This window comes from Gavialis gangeticus, unplaced genomic scaffold (genome assembly GCF_001723915.1).
Source record: "Gavialis gangeticus isolate Ggan-Ray unplaced genomic scaffold, GavGan_comp1, whole genome shotgun sequence".
In the NCBI taxonomy this organism is placed as follows: Eukaryota; Metazoa; Chordata; order Crocodylia; family Gavialidae; genus Gavialis; species Gavialis gangeticus.
Genome location: NW_017729022.1, coordinates 147,936,887 through 147,949,652, shown reverse-complemented (window position 1 = coordinate 147,949,652; position 12,766 = coordinate 147,936,887). Strand labels below are relative to the sequence as shown.

At 42.2% G+C, this 12,766-nt stretch overlaps 1 protein-coding gene and 1 pseudogene across 1 annotated transcript in view; both read left to right on the top strand.

Moving 5' to 3' along the window:
• The window catches only part of GTF2A1L (general transcription factor IIA subunit 1 like), a 25,253-nt gene extending 18,080 nt beyond the window's left edge, over positions 1 to 7,173 (top strand). Inside the window, exon 8 of the mRNA XM_019516301.1 lies at positions 3,729 to 7,173. Coding sequence (XP_019371846.1) covers positions 3,729 to 3,836 — 108 coding nt within the window. The 3' untranslated portion in view covers positions 3,837 to 7,173. The remainder of the gene's footprint in view (positions 1 to 3,728) is intronic.
• A 3,913-nt stretch (positions 7,174 to 11,086) lies between these two features.
• Positions 11,087 to 12,679, top strand: LOC109297076 (annotated as a pseudogene).
• Positions 12,680 to 12,766: the final 87 nt, after the last annotated feature.

The window sequence follows — 12,766 nt, the reverse complement described above, 5'->3', positions numbered from 1 at the left end:
TTTTTTTTTTTTTTTTTTTTTTTTTTTTTTTAAATATTTATTTTATTTATTTTTTTTGGAGGGGTGGTTTAACTTGAAATTCCTTATAGGCGTTTTAGAAATCATTAAACAGCCGAGCTCTTTAAATCTGGTTTCTTTAAGGTACGACAGGTTGTGCATCCATATTTGCTAGTCTTTTGAGAAAATTTAGGAGGTTGGAGTCTGAATAAAAGACTCTTCTGAATTTGAGCCACAGTGCTTGTATTCTGTAATAATTTCTTGGCAAGATAATACGTTCGGTGTGCTTGAATGTTGAGGGAGTGGATTCTTTCCTCTTAAAATCAAGTATTTGTATATGTGTTGAAAGATTGGCTTGGAACTTGTTTAAACTGAGGTGGAGCTTGAAATGGGAGCAGTCTTAAGGGTCTTCAGAAGAGAATTAATTTATAGCCTTGGAGCTGTGGACTGTCACGCGTTTTTTGTCTCCTTTTTCTTTTAATACTAAGAAATAATGTTTTCAACAAGATGGGTGTATTGGTTACTCTTTCTTGTCAGCCCTATTTTAGTGACTTTTTTTTTTTTTATAGCAGAGTGAGAAATGATTACAGAGAACCTCCTTTTGTGAACCAGAAGCAATTAATTATCTTGTAATGCTACTACTAATTTATTTTCAGAGCTATTACATGTAGTGGGAAGTGAGGTGACTGTCATTTTGCATGCTTCTGCTCCTTAAAAAAGCTTTTGTCACTAATATCCATAAGAACATGCTTTTGTTTCCTGGGTTTGAAAACGCCTTCGGGTTGAGAATTCAAGGAGTCTAAGTTTGTTTCTACTTAATTTTGAAAGAAGAAATAAGTCTGAAGTTCACCTGTTGTATGGAACTTTTTAAGAAGTCTTTTATGATGGAACAGTGTGGTTAAAAGTATGAGTGTATTTTGTGCACCTGCTTTGTGTGGAATAATCCACTTTTCACAGATTTTCTTGTAGTTGCCTTAGTTTTTGGGCTGTGTCCTTGCAAGTTTCCACTGTTACCTTGCACTGTCTGTTTGAGTCTAGAATTCATTGTGTGCTAACTAGACCATATTCTGCAAGAGAGGTGAATGCAATGGATTGGAACACGACTTAAATGTGATCTTTCATTCCTTGTATTTTCTTCCCAATCTGTGAATTCAGCATTTTTCCTGCTTGCTCTGTTTTGCCTGTTCTATAACGAGTTTTTGTAAGCAAGATCAGGAATTCTTGAACATAAGGACAAAGGCTTGTCATGCTTTTTCCCTTAAAATGAGGAGGAAGTGGATCTCTTCCCAAGAGATTCTTAACTAAAAGCCCACAAGAAAGGGTGGATGAAAGGAATAGGCGGAGGGAAAGAGGTTCTTTCCGAGTAGTTCTTTGACAAAGTAACTCCTTGGGTGGATGAAGGAAGGGAATGCTGTGGATATAGTGCATTTAGATTTCAGCATGGTTTTTTTTGACAAGGTCCCACATGACCTTCTCATAATCAAATCGGAGAAATGTGGGCTAGATAAAATTGCTATCAGATGGATAGATTACTGGCTCAGTAGCTGCAAGAAAAGGATCATTGTTAATAGGTCCATGCTGGAATAGCAGGAAGTTTGAGTGGAATCAGAGAGGTCTGTCTTGGGCCTGGTGCTATTCGTTGTTTTTATTAATGATTCAGATGCTGGCATAGAAAGCTTCTTGAGCAAGTTTGCAGATGACACTACTGGGAAGGAGTGTGAACATATTGGAGGATTCAATTCAGAAGGATCTTGACAGATTGGAAAGTTGGGCTAGAGCAGGGGTGGGCAATTTATTTTGGGCGGAAGGCTGCTTACCAAGTTTTGGCAAGCTGTTGAGGGCCACATGAGTAGCCCTGCCCCTTGACAGATGTCCTATTCCCCTGGTCGCCATCTTGGGGCCAGAAGTCCCACCCCTAATCTCTGACCTTTGCCCCTGGAAGTACTCCTTTGGCGAAGAGTGTTTGCCATCTTAGGGGGGAAGAAAAATTTACATACTAAAAAGCAAACGCCATAATAATATATTTTAATTTAAATTAAAAAAGTATATTTTTGTCCTGATTTGTGGTGTATATGCAGAAGTGATTGTACGTGGGGATTTGGGTATGGGTATGGAAGTCATGTAGTGCAGAGTAGGCAGGCAGGAAAGTGTGGGGAGTGGAAATGAGCAGGAGTGTGGGCCCTGCACCCAGTAGGAGTGTGGGGTGTGGTGTAGCCAGGGGTCTGTGGAATTGGGCTGAGCTGCACCAGCAGGGAGAGGGGGGAGCTGGCCCAGCTCCATAGAGCTCCTGCTGGCTGGGACCCAATGCTCCTGCCGCTCTGCTCTGGGCCGTGCTGGCACTGGCCCCAGGACACTGGCATGGGCCCCATGCTCTTGCCCAGCTGTTGCTGGCTCCTGCTAACTCCCAGTGCCCCAGCCCCAGTCCTGCGCTCGCCCGTGGGGAATGAGCTGGTGCTCAGCATGGGGAAAAAGCACCCCCGCCCCCAAATGGCCAGCACTTCCTGCTGCAGCAGCTTGTAACCTCCTGCTGCTGCTTCTGCTAGCCTGGGCCCCACGCTGGCTCCAGGCTCACCTGTCAGGGCTGAGCCTCTGCAGAAGCTGCTGCTTGGTGTAGAGGAATGCGGTCACTGCCACTGGGCAGTGTTAGCTGTGGCTGCCTGCCCAGAGCCCGTGCCACAGTAGAATTTCCTGTGCTGGCACAGCCCTATGGTCCCAGGCTAGAAGCCTCTGCTAGGCAAGGGCTTCTAGCTGGGGGGGTTGGGGGGGCCCTGCTGTTGCAGGAGCCTGCTGGGGCTTTGCCTGGGTCCTACTGCCCTGGCACCTGTCATCTTTGACAGGAGCCAGGGGCAGATAAATATTAATTTTCTAAATTTTTTAGGGGCCCTCAGGGGCTGGATAGAATGGCCTGGTGGGCCAGATATGGTCTGTGGGATGTATTTTGCCCACCGTTGGGCTAATGCTAACAGGATGAAATTCATTGTGTACAAATGCAAGGTGCTACACCTTGGGAAGAATAGTAAAAAACCCAAATATGAAATGGGGGCCATCAGGCTGGATGGCAGCAGTGTGGAAAAGGACTTGGGAGTCTCGGTAGATCACAGACTAAATAGGAGTCTACAGTGTGGTGCAGCCACAGAAAAGCTGAATGCAGTTTTGGGATGCATTGACAGAGGCATTTAGATGTGAGACATGGGAGGCAAATTGTGCCTCTACTTGGCACTGGTTCAGCCTCATTTGGAGTATTGTGTGCAGTTCTGTGCTCCACTTCTTAAAAATGACATGGAGAAGTTAGAGAGGGTCCAGAGGCAGACAACAAAGATGATCTGGGGCTTGGAAGGCACATCATATGAGGAGAGGCTGAAGGAACTAAGCATGCTTAGTAAATGGAAAATATGCTTAAGAGGGAATATGGTTTAGTAGTCTTCAAAAACTTGAAGGGCTACCATAAAGAAGGAAAGCATGCTTTTCTCTCTTGCTGCAGAGAAGAGGATGTGGACCAATGGCTTGAAGCTGCAGCAAATAAGTTTTTAGATTGGATATCCGGAAAAACTTCTTCACTGTTAGAATAATGAGGCAGTGAAATAAGCTGCCCAGGGAAGTTGTGGACTCTGTCACTGGAGGTGTTCAAGAGGAGGTTGGACGGCCACTGGTTGGGGATGATCTACGTGTAGCTATGCCTGTGTTCTACTGTGGGTATTTTTGGAGGCATTGACTTTCTTTCCTTCTTTCAGATTCATCGAAGTAAGAACAAATGGAAGTTCTACTTGAAAGATGGAATAATGTGCTTTGGGGGTAAAGACTATGTTTTTGCAAAAGCCATTGGAGATGCAGAATGGTAAAATCTCAGTGGAATATATGAGGCATAATTTTCTTTATTATAAAATGTTATGTGATCTTCTGCAAGGAGATACTAAACTTGCATTATTTTTGCAGTTGAAAACAAAACTGCATTTGTTGAATAAAATACCAGAAGTCTGATGTTTGCTTTGTGTTGCTAATACATGCAGATTGACTATGTTCAATGTTCTGTTGCCTCTGCTGTGTTTTCTCATAATTTCTTTATGCTTCTTTCTGGTGGAGACGTAATCAGAATGAATAGCTTTAATTAAAAACCGAAGTTTTGGATATACTAGTAACTTTAAGAAGAGTCATGCAATAAACTTTACGTTACTAATAGACTTTTAAATATCTTCAAGTTCTATCTTTCTGTTGTGAGTTAAAGTCTAATGCATTTAGTATAATGCATTTAAAAACAAGGCTGCTATGCTCCAAACTAATACTAGGTAATGTCTGTAAAAGATGTTAAGAGATGCTGGCATGTTTTTGTTGTGATTTTATTTTTAATTTGCATCTGAAGTGCAAGGTTGTTCTGTTAGGCTGAAGGTAGGATGCAATCTAGACTCTTGGTTAGAAGATCCTGAAGTTGACCAAACTTGAACTGTCATCAATTCACACACTCCTATGGGAAAGACTGCTAACATATGCTGAAGTTTATTGCATAGGGTAATTTTTAGAAGGAAAGTGAGTTATTGTTAATCTTTAACCAAGCCATATGACTTCTGGACATACTCCATTACGTTTTGAACATGCCAGTAAACTGCGAGTGATACAAATTGACTGCATCTAAGGGTGAGGGACAGAAATGCCGTCGCATTCACACTTCTAGCAATGATTTTTTTTTTTTTTCTTTTCTGTGCTTGAAAGTGAAGCATATTTCAGGAAATGTACACAAGCCACATGTGAATTGGTGATAGAACCCACCAGCTGAGGAAGACTTGTATCCCTCTCCCAAAAACACTCCAGGTCCTTTGCTTAAGACTGTCCCTTAGTCAGTGATTCACAGGGGTGCTCTTACCCTAGCCATCCTCAGATGAAGCTTTCTCTTGGCCAACTCGTGTTCCATGCATGTGTTTCTCCCATGGGCTTTCTGCCTAACAGGCATGGAGAGTATGCCTTCCAAGATCTTGTGGTGGAACTTTCCTGTCTATTATGTGCATAACCATTTGTCAGTCGTGTGCTCTCAGTCAGTTCTAGCTACAGTGCTTTTCAAGGGTTATAAATGTATATATCCCAATGCCTTCTTTCATTGTCTAAATAAAACCTTTTCTCTCTTGCTTGAGGTGATTTGTATCTGTGGAGCCTTGTGCCAAGTTTTTCTGAGGTTGGTGCATGGTTAGCTGTGCATGTATCCATAAGGTAGGTTTGTCTAGGTAAACTCAAGGACTCCTAATTGCCTTGTGAGTATTCCATCTATTACTGTGTGAAGTTTCCTTCTACTTTGTGTACATTTAACATCTTAAGTTCAATAAACTCAAGTACAGGGAGTAATTTTGGCATTGTTTTTTGGACATATTCAAAAGGGGAATCATAATAGAATAGAGGAGCATGGGGCACTTTGTTAGCTTGCCATACATTATCTTGTGGAGAAGGGGAAAGATTCTGTTATCTAAATGGGGAAACAGTACAGGCACCATTGAAGATGCCACTGTGTATGGCAGAATCTCCAGCCTTGGATAGGAAACAAAGGGGCTGAGAAACTATACAGGTTTGAGAGAATGAAAATACTAACCTCTGAGAGAAGTAGGAGATGGAGTTGAAGTCAGTTGTGAGATTGTAAGTGTCTTAACGTTCAAACTCTGGTACTGATTCTAGTACAGGCTTCTAAAATGGTGTGTTTTATGGAGGTTTTATCTTTTGACAACCACAGGCAGCTCCCTAGTATTTAGTCCACAAATTAGAGATCACTCAGGACCTTGCTGTAATTTCCTTATTACAAACTTGATTTCAGTCAATGTTACTGTTAACTCAAGGATTTTTAGCTACAGGAATTTTTCTTCTCAATGTGCTCAGTCAAGAAATTGCCATTCAAAGCACAGGCTGGAGTAGTCGGACCAGTTATCTTTGCTATCTAGTATGTTTCTTTTTCTCTAAGCAAGTTGCTGTTGCAATGTTTTTGACCCCTTATCTTTGATTATAGCAAACAGATTGTAGGTTGGGCTGTGGTGGGGAGAAGTAAATAATAGCAGCTGTATCAATAATAGATTCATCCCAGTACATGTACGTGTTTTTAGTTCTGTCTTTGCTGTAGATACATATAATAGTATTGGAGATGAGCATGTCAACATTTTAGCACAAAGAGGGAAAGTTTATTAAGAAACAGATGGAATAATAAGCAACTTGAATGGGAATTTGTAGCATTAATTTAGATACCTTTTAAAGATTGTTTTAACTAGCATGCTTTTCATGTATAGCAAACCTGGTGTGAACTTTTTACTAGCAGTCATTTCCCAAGGGACATACTTCATGGTAGGTACTGAAAAAATGATTTGGACAATTCTGATGCTTGCACGTAATGATATACTACATTGTGTGGATTTCTTTTCTTTTTAGGGTAGTCTGTAAGCTGCTACCATCAGGTTTTCTATATCACTCTTCCTACTGTTTAAAATTCCCTGGTACAATGACTATCGGATAGACAATAAGCACAGGTGTTCCTGTAAACTAAGAAATTAATTGATATATTCCCATCAATAGGTAGTATAAAGTGCAAGTACAAATAATCAGTTACAACATATGAGCTTGAGGCATATTTTGGCATGTAACAGGTCTTACGCAGATTTCTCTGGTTTAACTGATGCATAGCACTTGCATTTGGAGTTTAAAGAAAGTTAAGTTTCAGAAATATATCACTAATCAACAGGGTCCATTACCAATTTCAGTCTGTCTAAAATTTTTCCAGCTCCTCTGAGTACTATACATTGGTACCTTGGATCCTCTGCATCAAGAAATACATCAGGTGGCAATACTGACTTGACTGTTAAACAAATGGTCTTTCAACTTTTGTTCACACTATGCTATCGCTTTTTCATTCTCAAACCACACTTGACACGCTCATGGATATTGTTATGTCTGTTTATGAAAACTTTCCAAGTACAAAAATAGCCTAGAGCCCAAGCTATGAAAACTCATAAGTGTTAATTAGAACTCATAAAATGTTAAAAATGCCAAAATGTTATTTAACTCAAAGTAAAGCAAGAATCTGCTGTGTCATTCACTGGCAGTGAAAAGTGTCCATTAGAACTGGAGCATTTACCTTTATAATGACGATCATTATAAGGTTTGGACTGAGGAGGAAAATAGTAGATTTTGTCACTTCAATAAAATACCACTTTTTTTATCTTGTGTGTCTTAAAAGAATCATGTGTCTGTAGCTATTTTTGGGCCCCATGGAATAGCTTCTCACTGGAAGGTCCAGCCTAGTGTACTTTAGAAGTCTGGCTGTTGTGTTGAAAGTTATGTGAGAACAGAAAACAACACAATTTATTCCCAAATGAAAAAAGCGCTTGAAGGCCTCTGACAGACCTTAAAATAAAGGTGTGATGGGATCTGATGTGGAATCCCAACAATCCAACTTTCTGTTGTGCTTCTGCTGTGCCACACAGGCAGGGTAGGAAGTATGATGGTAAGATCTGGCATCAGATCCCATTGTGCCATATTACTGGTGCACGGGGAGCTTGATCCCAGACTCCCCCTGCACCAGTGAGTAGCAAGCTTGGCTCCCTATGCTTCCCTGGGCTGGGAGCGCCAATCAGGTGAGGGGCACTTCTAGCCTCTGAAGCACAGAAGTCTTGAAAGGCTCCTGTGTGCTCCAGAGGCTGGGGACTGGCACATGTTCAATTAATGGCGTGATAAGAACAAGCAACAAAGTTATTACACATGTTTTGTTTGTAGCTTTATTCCTTGTTTTATCATGCCATTAACTGAATTGAACATGTGGCCAGGTCACTACTTAAGATACCATTAACTGGTAAATTGCATCTTAAGTGTAACATGTCAGGGGCATCTGGGGCCTAATAAATATATTAATTACTATGACCCATATGCTTGTAATGTTTAGGTCTTGAACTACTTATTTCTTTTAATGCTTAGTTCTGAACATTAGTCTTATAAGGCAGTTGTAAATCTAGGAGTAAGTCTATCAAGGACAAGCTACCTTGATAGAGTTGAAATAATAGCTAGAGCTTTTATATCCCTTCCTAAATGCAAGGCTATGAGGGTGGTTAAGCATTGCTAACCAATTCCTAATATACAAGGGCCTTGGTTTACCAGTCCAATCAATACTTCTTAAAGTGTAACTCTGGGAAAGCAGGTCAACAGATCACATACACGCATTTGCTGCATCCCTGTCAGATTTGGAGTGGAAGTGCAATAGCTAAAAGGCATGCAGATCCTGTGATCAGATGATACTCAGGCTAGAGATCTTGGCCTACAAGAGGCTACTATGGAAGTACATTCCCAGGTTTGATCTTTTGTGCTTATGGGAAACTAACTGTGCAAAGGTAATGGATTATTTGGCACAAAACTTGGGAATGTATTACATGGACTAAGGAGGCAAAAATAATCTTACTGTAAAATATAATCTAGGATAAGAGACCATTCTGCTTGATGAGCTGGAAACTGGACAGGAATCACTGAGAGGGAGCCACTAGTGGATTCCAAATTCTGTAGGCAGTGGTGACAGGGCTGCGCTGTGCCATGTTGCAGGCAGGTGGTGTCAGCTGCTCCTGGCTCTAATGGAGCAGGAGCTGGGGTGAGTGGGGACAAGTGGAGACCTGGGACTGCAGCAGGGAGCAAAGCAGAGATAACTGTAAGTGGGTGCGGGGCATGACTCTTGCTGCTATGGGTGAATTCCAGGAAGGCTGCAGGCTGAGGGGGCTGCACCAAGCTCATCTCAGGAGGGCACTTGCCCCCAGATCTGCACGCAGGGTAAGAGCAGGCTGCTGCTGCTGGCTGGGGCTGATGGTGGCACTGGGCTCTTCCCGGTGCTTGGCGGCAGCGGTGGAAGGGCAGGTTGTGGGGGCTATAGCAAATTTCAGGGTGGCAGCAGCCCCACTCCCAGCACCCTGAGTGCCCGGAAGAACCCAGTGCCACCACTGGCCGCTGTCTACATTGACAGCTGGCTCATCTTGCACACAGCTCCGGGGGCATGCACCCCCTGGGAAGAGCCTGGCACAGCACCACAGCCTGCAGCACTCCTGGGGTGCACATAGCAGCAAAAGCCATGCCCCCTAGTCCCGCACCCACAAACAGTTCCCTCCACTTTGCTCCTGCTGCAGCCCTGGGAGCAGCCAACAGCCTGCACCGCATCCCTCCCTCTGTCCCTTCCCTAGTCCCAGCCTTACTCGCTCCCTCTCTTACCACTGTGGGAATGTATCCCTATTCCTTACATTGTAAATTGGGTTCCTTTTATGCAAATTCAGTTTATGTGCAGTTTTCCGGGAATGCATGTACCACATAAATTGAGGGAAGTCTGTATGAGTTCAAGAAAGGTGTTAGGCACAGCCCTCAGCTAAGGGTGCTATGGAAGCTACACAGCCCTAGAAAATTTGTCAACTTTGGAGCATCTCCCAGGTATCATTTTGCCCTGCTCCCCTCTTCTTGGGAAAGGAAGATATTAGTTATTGCTGTCCTTTACTACCACCTTTTGGCCAGCAAACAAAGCTGGGGGGTCTGACTATACCCAGCACTGCTAGCAATACAGAGCACATGGAGAGCAGCTCTTGCTCATACCTACCTCCTCTTTGCTGTTTGACTAGGGCCACATGCAGGCATTGTTTCTACCAGGAGAATTGTTGCTCTCCCACTATAAGCATGCAAGCATCCATTCAGTTTCTCCCATGGGAAATGTATGCCTTCCAGAAGAAAGATCTTCCAGGTATCAACCTGAAAGATCTCCCTTTAAAAGAGAAAAACGTCTTGCAAGAGTGAATGCTTGTATACTTTCATCTCTGTCTGGTGTAGGAAGGGTGTGATTGTAGTAGGGCAAAGCTCCCTCCACTTTCCCAGACTGGGAACTGGTTCAGGAGGTGACTGGAACAGTGGGACAAGCACCCTACCTGACCCTCAGGGTGGGATCTCTGATCTCAGGAGTAGGGAGAGGGGTTTGCCATGCTGCTGCCTCCCCTCCTTTCCTAGAGATCAAAGGAGGAAAGCAAAGATGAGAAGGGTGCTCCTGCCTATTCCCCAGGTCTGGGGAAGGCTCAGGGAGTCTTTCCTCATAGCTCTACTCCCCACAGGGACCAGGAATAGTGGAGCAGCCAGTGCTCCCCGTGCCTTTCTCTGACTGATATCAACCTCATCCGGTAGAAATCTAAAGAGGGGTGGCTGCAGACTGAATGTGTGTACACTGCCTCTCTCAAAAAGATTTCCACCAGTAGAAATGAAAGCTTGTTCATGGTAATCGGAACAGTCCTCACTGCTCAGGAAATAGGTGTGGACTGTCTGCTCTGCTAAGCAAATTAATACAAGAGTGCAGCCTAGCCCTCAAGTACATCAAATTTTCCCTTCTAGTTAGTGCAACCGCTCACTTCTACCCTTCATTTGAAAATACTTCTGATCTCATATTCCTTAGAGCTACTCATCAACCATTTAGCATTTGTTGCATGCGCACAGACTACAAAGTTTTGAAACTATTTAATCTTTTAATAACATTAAGCATGAACATGTTCAGTCATTTTATTTTAATGAGAACTTGCTGTCTCATGAACCCATATGTAGAGTATTCAGCAACTCTGGCTTTCCATCAACACAAGCATTTCAGTTTATCTTATCCTGCATTCTGCTGGCAACATTAGAAAGTAGTGTGGCTGGAAAGTAAATAAGATAATAAAAGCTTAATTGAGTAAATTCCAAGGAAAGACCCATCTGAACATGCCTCTTACATGTAGTCTCTACCAGCTTCCTTTCCAAAGGAAAAAACATGGTTATTTACCAAAAACTTCACTATCTAGCACGATGGTTCTCAACCTGTTTTAGACTCAGGACACCACTCAGAAAATGACAGCTCTTGGTTTCCATTCATTTTTTGACAAAAAAATAGTAGAGCAATCTTTCTGTTGCAAAAAACTCAGAAAGACCACAACAAATTGGAATGCCTTAAGCAATCTATGTTCCTATTCGAAATCTCTGGGTTTCTCTTGTAAATCACATTTGCACACTTAACAATGCTAACATTATGGGGAACCCTACAGCACCCTTGAAAGGATCTCAAGGCACCCTAGGGTGAGAAGACACTGAGCTAGTTGTAACCAAAAAATATTTTAAATGCTTTTTTTAAATGGGTACAAAGATGATTGTTACAATATGTCCCTGTGGCCTACAGAGAACTCATCCCAGCTCATAATAAATGAAAGATACTCCCCTTACAACTATTCTGCTATTTTTGATGAGAATGAAATGATTGGCTTTGATTTTGATTACGACTTCTGTCAGCTTAAAATGCTCAGATGCACTCCTAAACCCAGATGCATTTAATCCTTGTGAAGATATCCTCAGATACAGCTTTCTGCAAGTCTTGATTTGCTTTATTAACATCTTGGCTGTTGTTGGCAGTTTCACTTTACTCCTTGTCCTACTAATTAGCCATTACAAACTGACTGTTCCCCGTTTCCTCATGTGTGACCTCTCCTTTGCTGATTTCTGCATGGGACTTTATTTGCTGTTTATTACCCATAGATGCCCAAAAGAGTGGTCAGTACTACAACCATGCAGTACACTGACAAACTGATAGTGGCTGCGGTACTACTGTTTTTTTTTTTTTTTTTTTTTTAAATCCAATGTTTGCAAGTGAGCTTTCAGTTTACACCCTCACAGTGACCATTGTGGAGAGGTGGCATACCATCACCTATGATGCAAGGCAGCTGGATCAAAAGTTCTCCCTAAGGCATGTTATCTTGATCATGCTCAGAGGGTGGGTATTTTCCACTTTAACAGCAGCATTACCTCTTGTAGGAGTCAGTAGTTACATGAAAGTCAGCATTTTTTTTTACCCGTGGATACAGAAACAACTCTTCCCCAAGCCTACATATCAATCATTTTAGTGTTAAATATTCTTGCCTTGATAGTGATTTTTGCTTGTTATATTAACATTTACATAGCAGTTCAAAATCCAGAGCTGGTAGCTGCTAACAAAGATACCAAGATTGCCAAGAAAATGGCAGTATTGATCTTCACTGATTTTACCTGTATGGCATCCATCTCATCTTTTGCCATATCAGCTGCCTGGAAAGTACCTCTCATCATAGTGACCAACCCTAAGATTTTGCTCATTGTTTTATTCAGTCAATTCCTGTGCAAACCCATTTCTGTATGCCATTTTAACCGAAGATTTTCAAAGGTATTTCTTTCTCCTGCTGACTAAGCTGGGGTGCTGCAAGAAGAATTGAGCTAAGCTTTATCAAGTGATCTGTTTTGCTGCACATACTTCCTCCTGTAAAAATGGCAGCTCATCCCACGACCCAAACAAAACCTCGCACATGCTGCTTCATTTAACAAACTTATGTGACCAGACATCCTGCAAAGAAAATTAAATTTCAGCTCTGGTATGTGCAGTGCAATTTGATAAACTGTCCTTTCACCACTGAGCCCAGGGATTTAGGGTTCCATTTATGGCACTTTGAACACTGTGAAATAAATAATAAGGCCAATAGTTCTTATACAAGACAATTGTTCTGAAATTACGAAATGTATTTTCATTATATACAGTGGTAATGGTGGAAAGCAAGGCAATTATTAGGCAAAACCTTTTCTTATTGGGCCTACAGGCAGTTTGACACTTGCCATAATTAACTTGAGCTTTTCAGAATCCCGGTAAATGGGCAGTTCTCCTCGAAGTGATTGTAAAATTGGCACCGTCCTCCTCCGACCCATTTCCCATGGGCTTTAAAGCCTATTCTGTGGAGTTCAGTGGCAAAAAATATATTTTATTCCT